General features: G+C 29.1%; 1 protein-coding gene across 2 annotated transcripts; it reads left to right on the top strand.

Annotated features, from left to right (window-relative positions):
• Positions 1–5,057: 5,057 nt before the first annotated feature.
• LOC107468833 (protein JASON) lies at positions 5,058–9,577 on the top strand. 2 transcript variants are annotated; one of them, XM_016088208.3, is made up of 8 exons: positions 5,058–5,387; positions 5,883–5,931; positions 6,071–6,150; positions 7,352–7,557; positions 8,389–8,471; positions 8,670–8,989; positions 9,075–9,157; positions 9,244–9,577. In XM_016088208.3, the coding sequence occupies exons 1-8, from the start codon at positions 5,283–5,285 to the stop codon at positions 9,350–9,352; spliced, it is 1,035 nt and encodes a 344-aa protein (XP_015943694.1). In that variant the 5' UTR covers positions 5,058–5,282; the 3' UTR covers positions 9,353–9,577. The 2 variants fall into 2 exon arrangements, with proteins under 2 accessions (XP_015943694.1, XP_015943693.1); XM_016088207.3 differs by having other exon boundaries at positions 5,059–5,387; positions 8,589–8,989.
• The last annotated feature ends 2,002 nt before the right edge of the window (positions 9,578–11,579 follow it).

The following is an 11,579-nucleotide window of genomic DNA, read 5'->3' as shown; positions in this document are numbered from 1 at the left end:
TTTTGAGGAGCATTCTCCAAGACAACTGCATCTACTTCTTTATTTTAAGAAACTAATAATTTTAACATTTCAAAAAAATTTTCTCGATTCTGAGACTCATGATTCTCGTCATGTCCCCTAAAAGCACAAGCTTAAAACGTTAATCATCTGACCATATCAATAGAGGCTTTAAGACGCAATCTATTGCTTAAAACTTATTGTGAGCTTTGCTTAGCCAATACTTTGTCAATGTGGCATAATTGGTTAAGCAAATCTTTACAAGACTTAACAGCAATATTATGAGGAGAATTAAGAGATTTACCCACATGAGATAAAAATGCACAATCCTTTCCATTATTCACTTTTTTCCAATTGCGAAATCCTCCTGATGTGAATGGACTTGATTTTCTAGAAAATAAATAACATGGAAGACAAAATGCAACATCTACTTCTGGCGAATATTCTAGTCAAGAAAAATTCTTAAACCAATAAGCTTTGAAACGACGAGGATGACTTTCAAGACCAGAAAGAGGGTACTCATCCATAATAAATTGATATCGTCCAAACTTTATATATGCTCTACGGATTTCATCTTGTTGATTGATAGGATAATTTCAAATTTGCGGACGCTTTTCGGGATCACGCATCAATGTATCAATATTAACTTGATCTATTTCGGTCCTTGTTATTTTAGAAGCAGGGGGTTAGATATCTTGCTCAACAAATTGTGTCACAGGTTGTATCTTAGGTTGTTCAATAATATTTTGAACATTACTCAAAGAATCTGAAGCTGAATTTTGTTCATCATATATTCTCTCTTTTCTCTTGAAAAATGAGTGAATTGTTTTCATCTTTAACATTTTTAACTTAACTTGAACTATCTAACAAAAAAAATAAAAATAATTGCATGTATATTATTTTTTTAAAAAATTTTAAACCTATTGAGCAATAACAATTAATTTTAGAAACACAAATATATAATAACCAAAGATAAAGTTATTGATTTACCTGATTATTTTTTGTTCCAAGTCTCACCCAAAAATAACTCTATTGAGTTTTGCTCTCACTTTAATCTTTAAACACTGTCCATTATAAAAAAAATAAATTAATTATTTTAAATAAATAATGTAAATAATACTTGACATTGTTATTAACTTAAAAAAAATTGAAATATACCTCTTTGAGTCTTTATTGTACATTCAATGGTTAATATTTCGCTGTTCACTTCAAATCTTCAATGGTTTTTCTTCATATATCTTGTTTTGGTATGAAAAAAAATTAGAATGAGAAGAGTAGAAGACCAAAAGTCTGCACAAATGGGAGCCACTAAAAGAGAGAAAGTGTGAGCTGATGTCTCTCATAGTTTGAAGAAAAATGTTTGAAAGATGTAGTAGTACTATTTTAATTAATAATATGGGCTACTATCTATTCGGCTAGTATAATAAAATTATTTTTATTAATTATTAGAATGGGCTATTTGTTAATAAGAGCAACAATAATTCAAATATCCAATACATAATGCAATCTATATTATATATAAAAAATACTTAATATTATTAATTATTACTATTTACTAATTTTTTTGAAAAATTTTGGGGGGACCATGGCCACCTTAGGCCCCTCGTCAATCCGCCTCTGATTATAAGGAATTCAGTTCTTTTGAAAAATACTTAGAAATCTAAAACGATCTCAGTCCCTTGGCATCACAGGATAAAATTGGGAATCTTAAGTAATTTTTTTGAACTCAAACACTTGTAATTTGCTTTCTTCGATTTCTATTAATAAAATTTCTCTACTTTTACGTATTCTTCTCTTTTACGTTTGTGTTTCTTTTTTCCTCTTCTCTTTTATTTCTTATTTGTTTTAATTTTTGTAATTTACTTTACCTCCAACACCTTGCATTTATGTATTTATTTATTACTTTCATTCCTTTTAATTTTATTTAATGTTATAATTGCGACATTAAGATATCCATATTTTCTTTTAAACATAAATAAAATTTGGGTAAAACACCTAGATATGACTTTCATTGTACCTATTATTAAGCATACATATCATCATGCACAAAATTATAACAAATCTAGCCGGATAGTTAGCAACGGTTGCAAAGCTTGATGCCATATTCATACAATAGGAAATAATATGCATTTAAATATCACTCGATAATTTTAAGAATTTTACCCTTATTATTTAAGGATTAAGCTCGTAAGGTCTATAACTTGTATTAATTTTTTTTATGGATTTATTAGTGAACACGAGTTGACAGTAAAATGTTCTCCAATCCAATAGAAAAGTTCTCCACTGCTCTCAGAGGGAGATGGACTTCCACGATAAAAACCACAATGACTTCGTCTCCTTCTCCAAATACGATGGCTTTTTTATTAAAATAAATACAGAAAAATTTTTCTAAATACACATGGATAAAAATCTTTTTTAAAATGTGCAGCACTAAATCATGAGAAGCACCCACGAATTGAAAATAGTCTCTATCTCAATGCTGGCACCCACGAAATAGTGGTAAGAATTCATGTTGTGTATGGGCTTCTCAGGTATGGCGAACGCGAATTCGGCTAGAGGTGGTACCCACGAAATGGAGGCAAAGGAAATAGGGGTGAGTACGAGTCGATTTGATTCAGGTTCAAGGTAAAATTAGAATCGAACCGATCAAAATATAATTGGTTCGGTTTGATTCGAATTTATATTTTGTTGTGTATGTACCCGAATCAAACCAAACTAATTAAAAACGGATTGGTTCGGTTCGGGTAATTGGGTATCCGATGACTTTGGAATTCATAAAAAATCAAATTTTTATCTTAAAAATTCAACAAGCACAATAAACATGTAACATTAATATAAATAATCTAAACATGTTAAACACCAATACATTAAAAACTCAACTCATTAAAATCCAAACATATTAATGGTAAATAATCTCACTAAAAGCCACTAAAAGTCATATATATTTTTATTTTTTTATTTAATTAATATATGATCAGGTTCACGGGTTGGTTTGGATTCTGCACCCCTAGAACCGATACCCGAACCAATCACTAACAAAGGCCATTGGTTTAGTTCGGGTTGAACCCGATTACCCGTTGGTTCCAGAACCAATTTAATTGGTTCGGTTCAGGTTCGGATAGGTAATCGGGTACCCACTACCGTGCTCACCCCTAAGAGGAAAAACTCAAGGGGTCAGACGCGAATTAGACCCAATTCGTTGGTACCAAACACGAAATACAGCAACTAAGTTGTAATCATCTAGAAGTATTGGCTCTCCATCACCATTGTCACGTGATAATTCATCTGCTCAAAATATTGATCCTCCACCACCATTTTAAAATAATGTTCCATCTGAACCACCTACTGCATATATTCTTTCCAGTTATTTTTTTTATCATTTTATCACTATATTTTTATTATTAAATTTGCATGTAACATTGTGTGGTATGAAATCTCAATTTTAATTTTATTTTTTCACATGTGATTTTATTTTTATATAGTTTGCTATTATTTTTATAGTTAGTTATAGTAAGTTTTTGACCCCAATAAAAGAAGAGAGAGCTCTAATAAGAGTAAAAATAAAAAATAAAAAACAACAACAAAAATATATATATTGACACATATTTTATATTTATTTTTTATTTTCACCTATCATATCAAACACAATAAAACAGCAAATACTAACTATACAATAATTTCTTTGACATTGCCATCAAGATTATTGTGAATTAAAATTTTATTATTATTTACTATTTACAAGAACATCGTTTTCTAATTATATTAAGTAGGAAGAACCAATTGCCTAAAAAATGAAACTAATAAGAGAACAAATAAAGAATCAATTGTCTAAACGATTGTAATCCAACCACGCACTTAATTAATTAAATTATGTAATCTTTGATTCATTGAATATGCTAAAGTTTAATTAAGTTAGTTAAACCACCATTTTAATAATTTGAAAAGTTCGTTTGTCAAAGATTGATTGTTTTTTTGTCGTAAGATTTTTGGCTTTTTAAGAATTAATTTTGTTTGATTAGTACATATAAAATGGGGAATCATTTTTTTACAAACTATTTTTTTCTATTTAAAATACCGGTTTTAATACGAGAAAACTCATTTTGTGTGTGTCAGAATTGTAATGATCTAATTCGTATGTGCTATATTCATTTTGTGATGCCATCTATGAAATGTTCTATTTCGTGGACGCTAACGTTAAAATAGAAACTATTTTTAATTCGTATGTGCTTTTCATGATTTGATGCTGCGTCTTTCAAAAAAAATTTTGATTAATGTGTATTTAGAAAAATAATTTTTTTTGTATTTATTTCAATAAAAAAAGTCTAAATATGATCCTCTTAATTTAAATTTATTTTTTCCTCTCAATTTATGACTTTTTTGTTAGTTCATTATGAATAAGTGTTTGTGAATATTTATGGTAAATATGTTGGGTTCTTGTTTTTTATTAGTTTATTATTATTATTTGAGGATATTATTTTTTCATTTATCAGAGAGAATAATTTAAAAAGAAAGAGAATGATAGTAATAATAGTAAAAAAAAGTAATTTAAACTTTTAAAATAATTTTATCGTATAGAATTGATTTTTTATAAATATAATTTTAATTTTATTATTTTATAAATAAATTTGTCCGGTAATAGAAATGGTAGTTTAGTCAGAAAAAATGCTACTATTTTTATCTAATTTTATAGGTACACAAGTAATGTTTATTTGCATGAAATTAATAATTAAGAATTATTAAATAATTTAAATAATTTGACTAAATTTTCATCTAATGACTTTTAACTATTAACTTCACGTAAGTAGACGAGTTTTTACCATTTTCGAGTTGCAAACATTCGCGTTAAGACAGGGATCTCGGTCTCGGTCACATTCATCGATCCAATGTTAGCGACGCGCCTTCGCTAATTTGAACCCACCTAGTCACCTACTCTCCAAAAACTGCTACGTGTCACGACATATGAGCGCGTTCGAACGTGACAATGATCCGCGCGTAGGGAAAAGATACCCCAAGCGTGTCCCTGAAATATGAATTCCATTCCTTCCCTCTCCCTCCTTCCTCATCATGCTTCACTGTTAGTTCAAATTTCAAAATCCACTCCTTACTCTTCCCTTCTCTCTCTCTCACACACTCTCTTGCTTCCTTCCTTATCAATTTACACTCTTTTTTTTAAATAATTAGAAAAAATAGAGAAAAGGAACGTTATAATTACTGGTTCTTCTGAATGATATGCGCTGGTTAGGTCTGATTCTGAGATTCGTGTCCGATCCTTCTACCGCGCCACCATGGGTAGCTTCTTTTCTTGCTTTAGAGGCCGTGACAACCGTCACCTTCCCACTACTGCCACCACCGCCACCACCGCAGCGCTTTCTCGTCAGTCCAAAACCAACGTAACCAGTCCTAACTTTTTTTTAATTAAAAAAAAAACTTATTTTTGTCTTCTATATTGTTAATTGTTATGAATGTATTGGAATTTGTTTGAGCAATATCTTATTGTTGTTGGAGGATTTGCAAATTGTTGAAAATTGTTGACATACTTAAGCTGAAATTTGAATGATTAATTTGTCAGAGTTGTTTGGTAAAGCTGTTTGTTTTCTATGAATTTTGTTGTTGGGTGTGCTATGCATATTAGCATTTTTGTTCTTTTTTTTATCGGATAAGATACTTTTGAAAAAAGGTTAGCGAGTGTTCAGATATTAATCAATTTTAATGGTGGGTTAATACTTGTAGCAGGTTAAATGAGTCAAAATGATCAAGGGATCAAGTTGACTAATGTTTTTTATTCTTAGGAACTATTTGGACTCGTTAACACCGGACCAAAGTAAGCATTAACTCTTTTAATTTTGCTTTTGATCAAGGTTCTAATTTTGTTGTGTGTAAACCAGGATGCTGTGGTCTCTCGAAATCGGCTGTCTACTTTGTTTCTCTCTGAAGGTAACTAATTCTTTTGTTTCTGTTTTTTAATGATACTTTTATGGCTTTTAATTATTCTATTTTGTTGCATTGATGTTTACCATTATGAACATATGGCCTCTTATTTCAATGTGTACTCTGCTCTTAATTTTTTGAAAAGTGAGAGAAGAATCTGCTTGCAATGAAGGGAAGAGTTTTGGTACAGGATCTCAGATTCATGAGAAGGGACATAATGATGAGGTGTGCATTTTTGTTGTTTTTATTATTCTAAATGCAATGGTTGTTCTATGACAGTTCTTATATGTTTAGCAGTATGGATTATGGAATAAAGAATATATATATTGGCATGTAGTTTATTTTTCATACAATAGGAAATGCTACAAGATAAGTCGCTGAAGCTGTTAGCTGGTGTATGCTTTTTCTTTCTAATAAGCTTGCAATTAGAGTTATTTCTAGTTTCTGGACAATGGAGAGCATGTTTCATAGATGAAATGATTAGTGAAAAACTAAATGTGGGAAACAACTAGTAGCAGTTAGTCTCATATTTGAAAAACAATTGACAATAGCCACAATTAGGACTTCGAGCTTGTTGCTGCTTATTTTTTTTTTAATAAAAAAAATAAATTTAAAAACAAAAATTGATTGTAGTCTCTGTTTACAGGGGGGAGGAACTTAGATTCCAGAACTCTTGGAATCTACCGTTGTTGACTCGTAGTTTAGCAGGGGAACCTGTATAGTTTGAGATCACCATAAATGGTGGTATCATAACTGATTAGGCATCGCTCACTCCAAAAGCTAGCTCAAGAAGTGGGGGATGTTCCTCATTTATCCTTGACAGATGTAGGACTTGCAATAGTGGCACATATGAAAATGGTCTTTCAAGATAACGACCTCTATCACATTTGAGCCTTTTGTCATTTCTAATTTTAGCAACTTCAATTTCTATGAAGTGTATAGTATTTTAAGATATAATGAATGGAAAGAACTGCAATATTGTTAGAAATCCAACCCCAAACCTTTCTCAATTGTAGATTCTCTGATGTTAATGTTTTTCTACTTTTTCTTTTAGGGGATAAATTTTTCTACAATAGCACGTAAGCTAGTTCATTGCATACTTATCACATTTGTCGTGATAGTCAAGTATATGCAGTCTTGGGCATAGAAACATTGGTAGTATCAACTCTCAAGAAGGAGGTCATCTATTACCTAAGTGGTGAAAAAAAAAATTGATAGATTTCTCACTAAATTCACTTTTGAATCTTCCAAATTCATATATTTTTAAGTTTCTTCTTTTATAATGATTGAAGTTTGTGTTCTCATTACTACTTGTATAAAATTTTGAAAAACACTGAGAACGCTATTTAATTTTTGGCTCTCTCTTAAGATTGGTGCTTGTAGATAAAATATTTTTCGTATAATTACATGAACCCTTTTTCGACAGGCCATGTTTCTCAAAGCATCTGAGAAGCTGAAAGTATCATCTTCCTGTGGCAAAGATTCTGAGCCTTCAAGGTTTCATTCTTGGCGTCCCAACACGTCAGCCGATAAAGTTCGGCTAGATAATCAACCATTCAACCCCCCAACTCCCAAGAAATGTTCTGAAGATTGGGGGAAAAGAACAGATTCTTTAGAACAAACAGCAAGCAGGTTGTTCATCTATTTATATTTTGAATTTTTTTATGCTCACGTCTTATAGTGAATGTGGAATAACCACATTTTTGTCTATTTCATAGGAGATTGATATTCCGTTTGTTAATCTTGAGAACAGCAGGAGCTTACTTTACATTTACTATGTAGTAAAGGATTTTCTCTGAATGTCGAAATTATACATTTGATTTCCAAAATTAAGAGTGTATTTGGATAAAGAATTTAAAAAGAGAGAATGCATTTTTTAAGAGCATTTTAAATCCTTTAATTAAAAATTATTTGTTTTGATATTAATAAAATGAATTTTACAAATCACAAGCACTTTTATGGGGTCTTTTGTTTAGTTCACAACAAAGAATTTAGAATACCCCATAAGATAGGGAATTTCTCCAATTTCCTTCCTTGTTTTCTTCTTTTAAAATTTGATTGATAGTCAAGAGGAAATAATTTGCTCTCAAATTTGGCAATATATATATATATATATAGGATTTCATCTTTTCTTCTTGTGCGTATATACGAGATATTTGAAAATGGTGAATCTTATGATAACTAGGAATATGCTGGCTATGACAACACTTAAAAAGTATAGTTTAAATTAAGATCATACTTTTATGTTAACTGGTAACATTTTTAATTTAATCACACTTTTTTATTTTTATTTTTTAAATTTAAAAGGTTGAAGGTTTTCAACAAAGGTGTTGCCAAAATTACATGTAATTGAATTATGGCAATTTAGTTACATATCATTTTAAATTCTTCAAAAGTTTAGAATGCTCTATTGAAAACACACACCAAGATTTTTCTCGAAAGTTAATTTCCTTTCTTTTGCAGCTGTATCTCCAATACACAAAATACTGGACGTGACTCTCTCGACTCTAGTGAAGGAAGTAAGACAGGGAACCTTCATGCTTCAGGTATAACTAAGAAAACAACTTCTTGAATGTGAAACAAGTCTGTACATTTTGAATGTGAAACTGAATCATCAACCTATGATACATTTGATTGTGGTGTATGGCATATGATGAAAACAGAACCCCCAAATAAGGAGGGTGAATATAAATTATCACCTTATCCCATCCCTTTGAAGCTACCTGATGAAATGCAAACACCAGGAACTGTCTTTGAGACAGCTCAGTCGCAATTTCGGTATCCCAAGCAAGCAGAGAATGAAAAATCAAAGGAAGTCTTGAATGAAAATGAATCAAAGGTGGAAGAAAGCTTGTCTTCATGGCTGAAGCCGGCGTCAGTAATTCTAGAGGAGAGAAACAAGAGAATGGAAATGGCGAATAGTCATATTCGCAAAGCTCCATCTGATAGGCCTATCATTGGAATGGTTGCTGCGCATTGGAACGAAGACGAGGAATCTCATTTTCCTCCTCCTAAGTGGTGGGATGGTAATGGGATACCAAACTCAACCAATAAGTACAAGGAAGTATGACTTATATTATCAACATTTTTTTTCTTTTTCCTATTTGAGTTTTAAAGCTTGATATTGCTCCTGATTTTTCACATTTCAGGATCAGAAAGTGAACTGGCATGCAATGCCATTTGAAGAAAGGTTGGAGAAGGCGTTGTCTGAAGAGAGTTCCATATCTCAAAGGTATGCTTATTCAGTTAGTTATGCTAACGTCAAAGTGTTTTCTTATGTAGTTGAATAGTTGATTATAATGTTATTTGGATTTGCAGGAAGGATTTTTGTGGAAAACCAATTGCTTTTAATGAGAATGAAGAAAACGACACAGCAGTGTCTCAGTTTCAGTCATCACCGCATCCCCAATCCGTTGTGTCATTCTAGTCATTTAGAGTTGTCAATCAAATAGTGTTCTATTCTTGTGTTTGGCATTTGAGGAATGGAAACTGAATAGACCTGGTTCAACATGTTGATCGGTTGGAACAAGTAATTGGTTATACAAATTTTTATAGTAACATGAAATTGTCAAGCAGTGTGCCTCCTCTGCTTGCATTGTACATAAGTCATGAGAATTATTGCGTTATATAATGGATATTTGGAATTTGCTAATGGTGGCATAGAAATCAAATTTATTAAAATACTAATAGATGTTTAATCAAACAAAGAAATTTAAGAAATCTAAAATTAATAAAATAACGTAACTTTGTAAAAAATAGAATACAAAAATATTAGAAAATAAGTTTATAGTTGACCACAAATAAATAACAAAAAATAAAGTTTAAAAATTATTTTGGATTAATCAATACTATTGAATAGAAATGGATATTTTTAATTTCTTTTTTTTTTCAATTATTTGTTTAAGTGTGTTTTTTCACCTTACACTCTTTAAGTGGGATAAAAAAAATATGTGAGAGAAGATATAGTGAGAGATCACATTTTATTAAATAATTAAGAAAAAAAATTGAGATGATCTACTCTCCTTAAATTTTTGGGTTTAATAATATGTATACATTTTATAGGATTGTTTCACTTGATTTTTGTTAATCTTGACATGATGTTAAAATTAAACTTGTATTAAGATCTCAATTCGAAAAGTAGATACGACTCCTTTTAAAAGAGTGAGTTTGATTAGATAATTACTTAGTATTTATGTTAAAACAAAATATGTCAAAATACTTGTGACAAATTTTAGTAAATAAAAGAGTAATCGTAATTAAATGACTTACAAGAAAATGAAGTTTAAAATGGAAACGAGGTAAAACTTGGAAATAAAAAACTTGAAGAAAAAAGAATTAAAATAAAATAACGTAATGATATGGAAGTAAAACAAATGGAAAGTTGAAAAACAAACTAGAACTTTAAATAAAAAAGCAAATAAAATTGAAGTTTAAAAAAACTAAAATACTTGAAAAAAAAAGGAAAAGCAATAAAATAATTACAAAAAAATAAAAGAAATAAATAAAAAATTTATTTCACACACTCACGTGTACTTTCATTCTATCGGCTTTTCTAATCTCAATGTGATTTGAATTATACTATCAATTATGTAATTTCAAATGACAACATTTGCAATTTATTTTTATATTTATATTTTATAAAAAACCCATTGCTCAGTTAGCACAATCATTAATTAATCAATCATGCTTTTTTAATTTATGTGACAATTTTGAAATATCAAAATTTACTATGTTTAACCAAAAAAAGCAAATTAATATAACTCGTTGTTTATAAAAAAGTTTAAGATGATACAAATGAGCGTCAAACATTATAAATATCAGTTTTTTTTTTTATTTACATTACCGTATACATTTATTAAATCGTAACATTATATACTTATATTAAGTTAATATATGGTAGACAAAAATATATTCGGTGTTTGTAAAAAAACATATAAATATCAGTTGCACTATACAAATTGAATTCAATGATTTAACTAAAAAATTAGTTAAATAGTATTGACAATGCAAATTATTTGTGTAAAAAATATTGAGTACTTTTCTAAAATTATATAACTCAAGAAATTTATAAGATTATAATAAAAATATTATAAATTAATTAAAATCATATATAATTTTTTAATTGAATAATTAATGCTAGAATTGTAAAATTGTGCAATAATAAATATTCTTTATAAGTGTTTCTTAATATATTAAATGATATAGTTTAATAAATAAAAGACTAATTATTTATAGTTATATTTTAAGTTATTATACAAAAAAAAAAATAAAAGAATGATATAAATCCTGATTTTCAACTATGAAGTGTTAAATTTTTATCACTAAGCTATGTTAGTTATATTTTAATATCTTTAAACAAATATTTTTAGTTATTAATATTTTTATACAAATTATGTAATTTTAAAATTTACTTTTAATTGATACCAATAAATGTTTTTAAATTGGAGTTCAGTTTATCAATAAATCATACCAATTCTATTCGTTTTTTCTTAAAATTCGAAAACAGTTGTAAATAGTTATTGATATTTACGTACAAATATCTACTAAAACTTAAAAGAGAGCAAAAATTATAAGCTCTGATATTCATCACTCTAAGTCTAAAAGAAATTACATTGGCTTTTTTTTTTTTTTTGAAAATGATAGTCTTTGTTGAA

The sequence above is a fragment of the Arachis duranensis genome, chromosome 10 (genome assembly GCF_000817695.3).
Source record: "Arachis duranensis cultivar V14167 chromosome 10, aradu.V14167.gnm2.J7QH, whole genome shotgun sequence".
Taxonomy (NCBI): domain Eukaryota; kingdom Viridiplantae; phylum Streptophyta; class Magnoliopsida; order Fabales; family Fabaceae; genus Arachis; species Arachis duranensis.
The sequence above is the reverse complement of the archived record's forward strand: the minus strand, read 5'-3'. Positions and strand labels throughout refer to the sequence as shown.